The sequence below is a fragment of the Pteropus medius genome, unplaced genomic scaffold, assembly GCF_902729225.1.
Source record: "Pteropus medius unplaced genomic scaffold, Ma_sr-lr_union100, whole genome shotgun sequence".
Taxonomy (NCBI): domain Eukaryota; kingdom Metazoa; phylum Chordata; class Mammalia; order Chiroptera; family Pteropodidae; genus Pteropus; species Pteropus medius.
Window position 1 is genome coordinate 15062221 of NW_024349804.1, and position 11957 is coordinate 15074177.

The 11957-nt window shown below is 57.6% G+C and overlaps 1 protein-coding gene across 1 annotated transcript; it reads left to right on the forward strand.

Moving 5' to 3' along the window:
• Positions 1 to 1439: 1439 nt before the first annotated feature.
• On the forward strand, positions 1440 to 11039 carry RNF212 (ring finger protein 212). The gene is made up of 8 exons (XM_039837996.1): positions 1440 to 1548; positions 2754 to 2815; positions 5970 to 6044; positions 7975 to 8031; positions 9492 to 9550; positions 10683 to 10739; positions 10821 to 10881; positions 11010 to 11039. The coding sequence occupies exons 1-8, from the start codon at positions 1440 to 1442 to the stop codon at positions 11037 to 11039; spliced, it is 510 nt and encodes a 169-aa protein (XP_039693930.1).
• Positions 11040 to 11957: the final 918 nt, after the last annotated feature.

The window sequence follows — 11957 nt, forward strand, 5'->3', positions numbered from 1 at the left end:
GCATTATAACACTGGTAAAATATTGCTTTAACAATGTAGCTCGTGAGTTTGATAGGATAAGCACATCATCCAGTTCTTACTTCAAAGTTGGTATAAATCAGAAGTTGGTATAAATCAGCACTGTCCAACAGAAATAAAATTTGAGCTACATATGTAAATTGTTTTCTAGTTGCCACATTAAAAAGGTTTTTTAAAGAGAATAAAATCAACCCTACTGATACATATTTTTCCCAGCACATCAGAAATACTACCATTGTAACGTATAATCAGTATAAAATTACGAGACAGTTTACAGTCCTTTTACAATGAGGTCTTGGAAACCCGGAAAGCACATCACAGTTTGGGCCAGGCCCGTTTCGAGGGTCAGATGGCCATATGAGGTTCACAGCCCTGTGCTGGGGGGCGGGGGAGGACGTCCTTTCCCGACTGCATTCCGATCACAGTCGTTCTAAGCCTCCGCTCGTTCCTCCTTCCCGGGGACCGCGGCCCAGTGGCTTGGCCCAGCGGCTTGCTCGGGGCCCGGTCTCCCACTGGGCCCCACCAGGCCTTGGAGACTGATCCGCATGCGGACGGACAACCTGCTCTCGCCGGCCATGGCGGGGACCCGGCGACACGCGAGAAGTGGAACTCCACGAGAAGTAACGTCCATGTGCTTTCTTTTCACTTTAATTTTGAAATAATTATGCTAATGCAAAAATAGCACAAAGAGCCCTTCGCCCCGGCACCCCCCACGGACCATTTTTAAAAGCGAAACAGCCCCCCAAGTCGAGCCCTCTCACATGCGTGTCAGAGGCAGGCGGCGGCCTCCTGCCTGGCCGGGCCACCCGCCCCGGTCAGTCTGAATCAGCCACGGTCCCCCCACCACAGCGCCCCCTGCTCCTCCGGCCACCCTACCGGTCGGTCGGTCAGCCTAACAGGTCCCCAACCACCCCCGACACACAGCCCCCGGCTTCTCCGGCCACCTCGCCCCACCCCGGTCCGGTCCGCCGGGCCCACCTCCTCTGCGCAGGCAGGGAGGGCCTCCCCTGGCCCGCGCACGCCGCCTGTCCGTGCGGTCGCAGCCTCACCTGACCCCGCAGCCGCCATCCCGGCAGTCACGTCGCTGACGGGGCACCTGCCCCCGGGCCTGGACTGCGGCTCGCTGCCCGGCGGAATCACCAGGGGCTGCAGCGACGCAACGACGGACGCCGGGGGCTCCGGGCGCGGTCCTCCTGCCCGGCGAGAACCCAAGGCGCGCCTGCTCGCCTCAGCGGTCGCACCTTCCGGAAGGCGGTGGCGGGAGCGGGGCGCGCCCCGGTGCGCATGCGCGGGGCTGCGCGCTCGTGTCTGCGCAGGCGCGGAGTCGCCGCCCTGGGGCCGGAGCCCGGAAGCCCCGTCGCTGCCTCGCGTGGGCGTCGCGTGGCCTGGGCGTTGCGGCGACAGCGGCGGACGCGCGCGACATGGCCAGCTGGGTGTTCTGCAATCGCTGCTTCCAGCCGCCCCACCCGACGCTGAGCTTCAGCCTGACCAGCTGCGGCCACGTGTACTGCGATGTCTGCCTGGGCAAAGGTGGGCAGGGTGGGCGGACGTCTGCAGGAAGAGAGGGAGGGACCGCCGTCCGTGTGTCTGTGCTGGGGGAGCCCGCAGGCGAGGGTCAGGCTGGGGGGCGTGCCCCCGGGGCGCAACCGAGGAGGCCGCGAACCGGGCTCTGTGGCGTGGGGAGGGTGAGCAGGTCCTGAGGGGTTCCTTCTCCGTCCAGCTGCAGGGGTCGTTCCACATAAGGAGTGGGGGGAACACCCAGAAGACTGGAGGGTGCCCAGCCGGGTGGCAGAGTCAGCACTGTTGGAATCCACGAATCTGAGGCCACTTCTCGTGCGGCGATGGTTTTCCTGGATCTCATTTGCAAAGACAGCTGGGTGTGGGCCGAGTGTGGGGCGGGTGTGCCGCCCGTGCTGCCCCGCTCACTGGTGGACCTGCGCTCTGGGCCGATTAGGGAAGAACGGAAGCTCGGAGTGGGGAGGAGGTGCAGAGCCCGGGACTAGGGTCTCTGCTGCCCCTACGCAAAGAGCTGGCACCAGGGCGGTGGACAGTGGGAGGGGGCTCTGAGTTTCCTGGTGGCACTGGGCGCTCTGGGGTGCAGGCCGTGGCGTGGGAGAAGGTGCCAATGTGGGGGGCAGAAGGCTGATGTTAGCGCCAGACCCACGGAGGTGCAGGTTTCCATGGTGATAGCTAGAGTTTCAGAGAGAGGAAAATGGCAAAATAGGTCCTCCAGTCGCTGTGGATGTGGGGCAAAGACGTATTAACCTTTCATTCTTGAGTCCTAACATTGTCTTGCTGTAGCAGGAGCTCAGTTAATACTTCTAAAATGTTTGCCCAGTGAGTGGATGGGTGAGGTGTCCTTAGTGTTGCAGAAGTGAGCACGAGGGGGCAAAACAAAGCTTATTTTATCTTTTGGGGGGGCTATTTTCAAAGTAAGGTATCTCTATGGAATCTAATTGTAAGACATATCGGGGATAGATTTAAGTGTAAGTATTGTTGATCTTTATGGTCACTATTTTGGGGCATATTTGCAAAGCAGGAACAAAAGGATTGTTGTATAAATTTTTTTCGACTGTATTCATACCCGCGGTCTCCTCTACTGTCTGAATGTGAAAAACGTAAGTGCTATAATCCTGTATGTTTTTTGAAGAAGCGTTATAATCTAAAGTCTACATGTATATGTGTTTAAAAGTACTACTTACAATAATGTAGTAAAATTTGCTTTTCTTTCATAGGTAAAAAGGATGAATGCTTGATTTGTAAAGTTCCTTGTCATACGGTTTTACTTTCAAAACATGTAAGTTGAAGTCTGTAGTACCTGAATATTGATCACAGTGTTTCCTTTTAAACTTGAGATTTAATTTTTAGTCATTTACGTTCTCTAATATTTTTGTTCATTTTACTAGGTCACCTGGAAGATTTTACAAGATTTCTGAGTAGTCAAAGTACAATTAGGGTTTGATTTTGAACACCTCACACAACTTTCATTCTTAAGTGTAGATTGACCTGTTCGTAAGTCTGCTGTGCTGTGTTCTCAGAAATGAAAATGGGACGAACAGATTTTTTCTATACAATACAAGCTCCTTAACAAGATGATAGAGTTTAGTTTTTCTTCAGGGTTATATCTAGTTAAAAGGTTTAGAGAAAAGTAAGTTTAAAATTGATTACTATTGCAGTAGGCTTAAAATAAGGCCTTTTGCTCTGTAAAATACATCGGTTTAACCTTTTTGGTTTAAATTTAGTTGCAAATAATTGTTCTCTTTACATTTAAGTACCAGGATATGTATTTGATCCTATATTTTAATCTATAATGATCGCTTTTTTTCTGATTACAAATATAATCCAAAGTTACACAAAATGCAAATGATACAGAAGATGCTAGTGGGGAATGTGGAGGTCCCCCAGATCCCGCCTGCCGAAGACCAACAGCCAGGCATGGAGTACCTGCTGTGCGTGTGTCGCTGTGATTTATCTTATAAAACTGTTGTTTTTTTTCCAGTTGACATACTTTAGGCACACCCCACTCTTTAAATCTGTCTACAAAGTTTTTTACTGTTTTCCTACTGGTAAACCTTTGGGTTTTTTTTCAGTTTTTCACTATTTCAAACAATTTTATAGTGAACATTTTTTACCAATATCCCTGCATACTTGTAAGAATATTTATGTAGCATAAATTTCTAAAAGCAGAAATGCAAGGACAAAGATTTAAACCTTTAATAGAGAATGCCTTGTTTTCCTCCGAATGTGTCCGTTTAAATTCTCAGGCACAGTGCCTATGTCTAGTACTTGCACAGCTGGTCAGGCTTACAGGAGAGGAAGGGGGACCCCTCGCCTAGCTCTTCCTTCCTGGGGTGAATGTTTAGTCCATTTATTTTCTTTCTCGTTTCCCAGTAAATACGTTTAAAACCATCCATTTCCTTCTCGTCACTGCCATTCCACGTGACTTTGAATATTGCTTTTCTTATTTGTAATCAGTCTCCAATCTCTCTACTTCTTTTTTTAGCTCAAGAATTATTTGGAAGAAGGCGCTTTAATTTCTAAGTGGTTAGATTTTATCTTCACTGTCATTTTTGTGGCAGTTTTAGTTCGATGGCACTGTGGCCAGAAAATATGGCTAGGTGGTTTCTTTTTTTAATTATCGAGATTTTCATTGTGGCTTAGTACGTGGCAATTGTCCATGTCCTCCGGGTGTCTGACAAGTGTAGATCTTGTCCTCTGTGAGTACACTTTGAGAGAGGAACGTTGCTGAAAACGCAGAGGTCCTTCCTGACCCTTTTTCTCTCACACCGCATTCTAGCCCATCAGGAACGTCTGTGGGCTCTTCAGCAGTCCCCTCACGGTCCTGTCTCTCCCTGTCCCCACGGCCCCTCCCCCAGGGAATCTTCCACCTCCCCTCGCTTCTCACCCTGCAGCCCAAGGGAGTTGCCTCCACATGGGCCACGGGTCCCAACCTGCCAGGAATAAAATCCCAGCCCCCTCCATGGCTCTGTGGCTTGGCCTCTGGTGGACATCTGGTCCCCAGGCCAGCAGCTCTGACCTGCCGCAGCTCCTGGAGCCTGGCCCTTGCGTGTTGTCTCCCTCCCCCACTGCCCTCAAGTCTCTGCTGCAGTCCTGTGTCGTGTGGCTTCTTTGACCCTTGACGCCGGGGCACGATGGGTACACATGCTCTTTGCCTGTTCTGGGGTGTCCCTGCCGCCCTGGGGTCGTTTTCTGAGTTCCTTTTGTCATGTCCTTTACTGAGGCCTGTTGGTGAGAAATTCTCAAATTATCAAAAGGTCTGCCTTCATCATGAGGCATATTTTCACCGGGTCGAGAATTCTGTATTGAAAAGGAATGCTTTCTGCGGCTTGAGTAATGTCACTATCTGCTTATCCTTGGGTTTTCACAGTTTATCTGTTGTGTGTACAGTTATCCTGCTGGGCTTCATGGAGACATGACAATCTGTCCAGTGACGTCAGTTGTTGGATGAGAGGTTCTTGGCCATTCTGCTCCATACACTCAGTCCCACTTGGGGTCTCTGTCCCTGTAGAATGAAGTCACACCTGCCTGTCCCACTCAGGGCCTCTCGCGAGAAGAGTGACTGATGCCCGCTCACCGAGGCAGGGCGCCTTGTTCATCAGTGACAGCATTTCCCATTGCTTCCAGCCATGCTCTGTTGGGGGCGCTCTCCCATTTTCTGTTGCCTGGGGAAGAGGCTCCGATGTGTGGGTCATCTACCTGGGCGGCAGGTTGGGTGGTGCAGGGCAGGGCTTGGGTGTCTGGCGCCCCTGCGCCTGTAGTGGCCAGGTCCTCACGGCTGCGTGGATGCTCCCTCTGAGGCCTGGGAGTGGGTCCTGGGGCCGCTTCACCTGCCAGCCCACTCTGCCCTCTCCAGGCACCCCTGTAAGGCCTTGGCCCTTCAAGGGGGCATTCCTCATTTCTGCCAGGGATCTACTTCCCCCTAAATTTAGTTTTACTGTCATTCCCATGGAGTTTGGGGAGCACAGGCAAGTTAAACAGATGCTTGTGTCACACTCTCAGTTCTGAAGCAAAGACCAGACTGCGGGGGTACGAGGCCCTCCCACGTCGCCTCAGCCTGGCGCGTGTCCCCACGGGGCCTGCTAGGTTCTTACCCTTCCGCGTCTGGTTCAGGGCAGCTCCTCCCACATCCACACGGGACACCCGTAACCTTCCCTCCGCCAGAGCCTTCCTGACTGGGGTGGGTCTCTCCTGACAGCTGAGGACTTGTGGCCCGGAGGGCTCCGCCAGCTGCCAGGCCACGCCACCCTGCCATCCTCTGTGGCGGCGGTACTGCCCTCACCCAGTAACCCTGGGCAGCCAGGAGGTGGGCGTCCCTCCAGAGCCCTTGGAGACAGTTGGGGAGGCGCTGGCCGTCCATGGCCCCGAGGTGCACTCTGGCGGGGGAGCATATGTGAGGCGGCAGACGAGACGGCGCTTGCTTTCTCTCCCAGACAGACGCGAGCATCCAGGCCCTCTTCGCGGGCATAGACAGTCTGTGCAGGAAGTACTCCAGGGAGACCTCCCAGGTGAGCGTGACATGGGGGCCCACCGTGCGCCAGGTGTGGGAGCGGTCCCTGCCCACCGCGTGGTGGCAGGTGCCTCCTGCCCCCGCGCCATCTTCACTGTGGTGACGCCATTGGCTCTGCTCTGTTGCTGCTGCTTGTGTCCTTGCCCTGCTTGACCCACGGTGTCATTTGATTAGGATGCCCCACTTCAAGGCGGACCTTAGAATCTCGGGTTTGGATGTGCCCCCAGGGTTGGGGTGTCTGCATCTGGCAGCAGCTGCCTCTGACACTGTCCTTTCCTGAGGGTCACCGGGCCACGGCGTGTGACTCCCGAGCCCTCCCATTCAGGCACACTCGCCCCGACCCCAGCCTGGCAGGCTGTGAACCCGAGTCACCCAGTCCTCCCTGCCCGCCGCCTGGACGTCCGGGAAGCTCCTGGGAGGGGAGGGGCCCTGCCGCTTCCATTCCCGCTGCGGCCCGCGGCCCGCGGCCCGAGGCCGAGGGACAGCACTGCTCACCCCAGCTGTCCTCAGCTTGTTAGCTGGTCCGTCTGAAAGCCAAGACCGCCCCGTTCTCTGGAAGGCTGCTCCCTGGCTCAGCACCCATGGTGTCATGGCTGTCCCCTGTCATCCTGGAGGCCCCAAGGGGATGCATGGATGCCCTAGGACACAGCGTCGGCACAAAGCGGTTGTCAGGCAGGACCGACTTCACAGTGGGACCCTCTCTCAGGCCAAGTCCAATGGGGCCCGGAAGCTGGCGTGTTCGTGAGCTGGGGCACGTCCTCCCCCACGACCTTCGGGACCACAGACAGCCTCACGCCTGGAGCAGTGTTGCCGAGAAAGAGGCCTGTCAGAAAGGGCCCCGGGCTCCCTGGGGAGAAGGCAGGGCAGGCCGGTCCCGCGTCTCAGACCACGAGCCCCACGCAGAGTGAGGGCCGTGCAGCCGGCTGCGGGTGAACCCCGTCCCCTGGGCCGCATCGTCTCGGCTCTCCCAGGTGCCAAGCAGGGATTCCAGACACCTCGTGGCCAGGGAAATCGCAGTTTGTCATTTACGTCAACATATTGGCTTTACCGTTATGTTTAAGTAATGTTTTAAGTTCTTGGTATGAACTCCCAGTAGGGTAAACGCTGACAAAGGAGGCCCACGTAAGACAAGCTCTCTGGGGCCTCAGTAACCTCAAGCCAGCTGAGGCCAAAACTGTGAGCCCAGTGCCCGTCAGCCCTCACATCCTTGGGAAGGAGCAGAGGTCGGGAGGCTGTGGAGAGGGTGTCGGTCACACCTGCCCAGTCCACATCCTAGAGATGGCCGTGACCACACAGGAGGCACTGGGGACCCTCTGGGTCAGCATTCTCCTTTCCACGGGTGCTTTTCTCACTTCGGTGTTGGGAAACGACCCTGCTCTGAAATGTCACCGCCTGCTGTTTGTCGCTCATGCTCTCAGGAGCCAGTCCAGCCTGTGTGCACTGCCATCATGCAAGGTGGGCACCTACGAACGCGGACGCAGCTGGAACCTAGGCTCAGTCACTGGCTCTGGGAAGCTCTCGGCTCCGCCGGTCTGTCCCGTCCCACCCATCCCAGCCCTGGTCCATATAGTAGTTTCATGGGGTCCTCGCTGGCACCGTTTGGTCAGGAGGCCATCCCGTGTTGCCAGGGGTATGGTGCTCTGTGATCGGCCCACATGGGTCACGTCCCTCCCATGGCCAGGGTCCAGAGCATCACCGAAGGCTCACGGGAGGGGACAGAGCGGCCCTCGGTGTCCTGCCGCTGTCTGTGGAACATGCAACCCTCACAGCATTTCATTCGAGCGCGCCTGCTGCGCTCGTCCCCCAGGGCCTGCTCCCCGCACAGGCGGTGCCCATGTCCGGGCGGGCGGGCCGCGGGCCACGGGTGTGGAGAACACAGAGCGTGGCCGTGAGCCGGTTTCAGCAGCTGACATCTGTTATCGTCTCAGGTTTCAGAATTTCAAGAAAATCACCGGAAGAGACTGTTAGGCTTCTACAAAGAAAAGGTAAAGCCAGTTGCTTTTTTGCTGCGTCAAGCGTTAACCTGATTTCACGTCAGACTTGTCACCCAATGCCGTGTCTCAAGGCAGAGGGCCACTGGGTGACATCTGTCCTGTGGCCCCTTGGTCCCTTGTACAGTGCCTGTCAGCCAAGTTGCTGCTGGGGCCCAGCTGTGTTCACTGGGCCAGCTTTATCTCGGAGCCTCATCCTGACCCAGGGTGTTCCCCAGACTCATGGGGCACTTGATGAACTCTCATGTGCTCTGGCTGGTCCTTAAACAAGGAAGCTCGAAATGCCTGTTAGTTGCCCTATAAACACCCTCCTCCCTTGATTTCCAAACTAAAGAAGGATAACGAAGCTTCGCTGGGAACAGACATCAGAGCTTCGGCTCTGCCTCGGATTAGGCCTTCCAGAGGGACGGCAGACGCAGGGCGGAGGCGGGAGGGCACAGGGTCGAGGTCAGCCCAGAGGGGCTGGGGGCCACCCTCCAGTGGCTACACCCCACAGACACAACCCATGGGATACACCGCGCAGATCACGCCCCACAGGCCACGCCCCACGGGCCGTGCTTGCCTGGCCGGGAGGGATCGGGGCTGCAGAGCCCGGGTGGCAGCTTGCACTTCGGTCGGCTGCACCGCTGTTTGTTCCGTAAAACCTCTGAGCATTATGGAGTAAGTAGGGTAGGCAGCCTGGCCTCGAAGCCACAGATCTTTGAATTCCCCTCGAGTGTGGAAGCCGCCTGGGACCCATCCTGCGGCCCCTGCCACCTCTCTGTGTGGCCATGGAAGGTGTAAGTGCGGCACAGGCCCTTGGGCCCAGCCAGCGAGGTGCTTGGTGCCTCCTGCCATCTCCCTTGGTCACGTGCCCCAGGCCGTGGGTCTGCACAGAGGTGGATGAGCCTGAGGAGGTGAGTCCCAGCCCAGCCCGGCCCGGTGGGCAGTGTCCGCAGGGCTGTCCAGTGTGCTCCGCCTGGCCACAGCCCTATCTGCCCCCTCCCAGGCTCCTGGCCCCGCCTCTTGTGTCTTCCCTGTTTGCCGTCACAGCAGACCAAGGGGGGCGGGTGGCATTAACCACGTCTGCAGAGGCAAGCATGGGGTGGAGGATGTCGGTAGCCATCTGGAGTTCTCATAGCTGCCGCATGGCCAGGCTGGGACCCAGGTCCTGACGTACCACAGACACAAGCACACCGGGGCACGTGGACTGGCCGACACCGAGGCCAGGTGCCCGGGTGAGGGCCCAGGGACTGACGGGAGCCCCAGCTCAGCTCCCCTGGTGCTGGTGGTGCCGGGTTGGGGTCTGCCTGTGGCTGCGCCAGGCCTGGCGCCCGCCCACCTGCAGAGCACAGGAGGGCAGCTCCTCGGTGACACATTCTGATCCAGGTCTAAGGAGAGAGAGGCCTGCGTGTTCCGCTGTCAGTCACCTGCCCAGCCTGGCTGCTAACTGGAAGTCCTTTCGTTCTGTTTAGATTTCTAAGCTGGAAGATTCCCTCAGGAAGTCCATGCTGCGGATGGAGAAGCTGCAGAGGTAGGCCCCCCGGCTGCAGAGTTGGGTCCCCCAGCACACATGCGAGGCTCCACTGGCCCACCTCCATGAGGTGTCATAGCAAGGGAGCAGAAGGAAGCTCTGCATTCACCAGAAACGCTGTCAAAGCAGAAACGTGGTGGGAAGCTGAGGGGGAAACGGAGACAGAGAAAGAAAAGGTACAAAAGCTCTGGGGGTCCGCGTGGGGGCCGCGGCTCCTGGGCGACGGAGGGGCCGCCCCGGCCAGAGCCTACGTGGTGCGAGAGGGTGCTGGCGGCAGCCCGGGCCACGTAAGATGGCAGCGCAGACACGGTGCGCCATGCGGCCCACCGCGCCCGCGGTTCTGGAGCACACGGTGCCGGTTCTGCTGTGCCTGTGAGGCTGGAGGCTCAGGGGTCCCGGTGTGGTGGACGGCGCTCGCCGTGTGGGTCACCGGTGCACGCGGCCCGCTGGGCCCTCGACTCTGAGACTCTGAGACCGTTAAATCATGTGCAGCCCCACTCTGCTCAGCTCTCCTGCTCACACTCGGTCAAGCTCTTTTGACTGCTCTGTTTAAGACTTCTGGAACATTCCTGGTCACTTTTACTGCTGCGTTGCCTGCTGACTTTTGTGCCTCACCGGCAGTTTATTTCCTAGACCTGAAATCCTCAGGCGGCCAAACCTGTGTATTTTTCTCGGCTCTTGATCGAGATGGAGCATTTGTGGCCTGCTGGCGAGTGGTGCCAGGTCCTCACGGATCCTCACGGGGGCTCACCTGGGCGCACCTGGCGTGGCCTGTGTTCTCCTGTGGGGAGGAGCCTGTGCACTGCCCTGGCCGGGCTCCCTTCCCCAGACCACATCTGCCCCATCCACTCCACCCATCTGGCCAAGCGTAGGTCCCACGGTGCAGGTGTCACTGCCACCCATTGTCACAGGCTGTCTTTGGGGGAGACCTGCTTCTGTGGAGCCGTTTGTGGGCAGGAGGGCGCGCCCTGCGGGGCAGCTGAGCCCCAGCACTGCCCAGCGGTCAGTCCCTGCTGTGTCCTCACGGTTAGCCACAGGCTGAATGCCTGTCCTGGGGGCGGGGTCCAGGGAGAGCACTGGCTGTGGGAAGTAACGTTTTGTGATTTAATGAAATTTTTTTTCATCTGTTTAGTACAAGATCATTGAAAGAAACGACCTTCAGCACAGTAAAAAACCCAGTGCTGAGTACGTGAGGTCAGGCCCGCGAGGGAGGGTGGGGTGGGTGCCACAGGCACGCGGGGTGCGCTGACACTGGGCTGTCCCACCGCAGCCCCTGCGGCCAGGCCCGATGGACAGCTGCTCCTGCCCCCTGCGTCCGGAGCCTCTGGAAGGTGTGTGTGGCGGCAGGGCTGGTCGGGGACTTTGTGGACGTGGCGTGGCTGGGCGACATTTCTAAGCGGCACATACCCTTCTTTGACATCCTACATTCACCGCTTCCCTTTGCCCTCCAATTCCCCAGATCCTGGACACTCAGCAATACCTGGCATAGGCCCCCGGGGCTCACCCCTCCCACTCTTGGCCGACCTCACAGGCCCCAGAACCAGGGCTGTGGTCCAGGCTAGCCGGTCACAGCTCTGTCCCCGGGGCTGCTTTAGGAGTGGCCATGTGACTGGGCTGGACCAGTGGCGTCACCCCAGACTCCTTCCTCTGCCATCAGGATGGTGACAGATGCAGCACAAGGGAAAGGACGGGGTGGCCCCTGTGCTGGCGGTCCCTAGGCTGCGGGTGCCTCCACCTTTGTTGTCTCCTGAAATGGCAGGAGTTGGGTCATGTGCAACGCAGAAGGTCCCGCATGTGCCCTCCTGGCAGCTCGGCCTCTGGCGTGGAGTGTGCAGCAGATGCGGTTGATCTGGTCTTCCTTCCCCCTTCGTCCTTTGTCCTTCTGCCTTTTCCTCCCGTGGGGACGCCCAGACCACGTCTCCTTATCAGCCTTTGGGCACTAAGTTAAGGAACGACGTCTACTGAGCTCGGACTATGAGCGTGTTGGCCGGGCAGCAGAGGGAACCGATGTGAGCCAGACGCCGCAGTCGCGAGGCTGGGTGGGACCCGGAGAGGCCCAGAGCCCGGCCAGCCGCTGTCACCAGAGGCTTCCGTCTTCCCTGGCGGTGTGGTTTTACAGATGGCGACAGTACGGGGTTTGAGAAGGGAAGTGACGGGTGGGACCAGCTGAGGAGATGTGGGCGCGTCTGGTCTTGTTTGGGGTACACCCTGCTGCAGAGAGGCCCCAGTCCCAGTCGATGCGTCTCTCTGCTCATTTTACAGAGTGGAGCCCATGGACGTGGACCTTACCCCGTCCCCAAGAAGGGTAAGCGCCCCCGTCCCTCCGTGCTGCTAGTTTCCTGGACACGCGGCACCTGGTGTCTCCCGGCACTAGGAAACATCGCCATTCGTGTCACGACCTGATCGG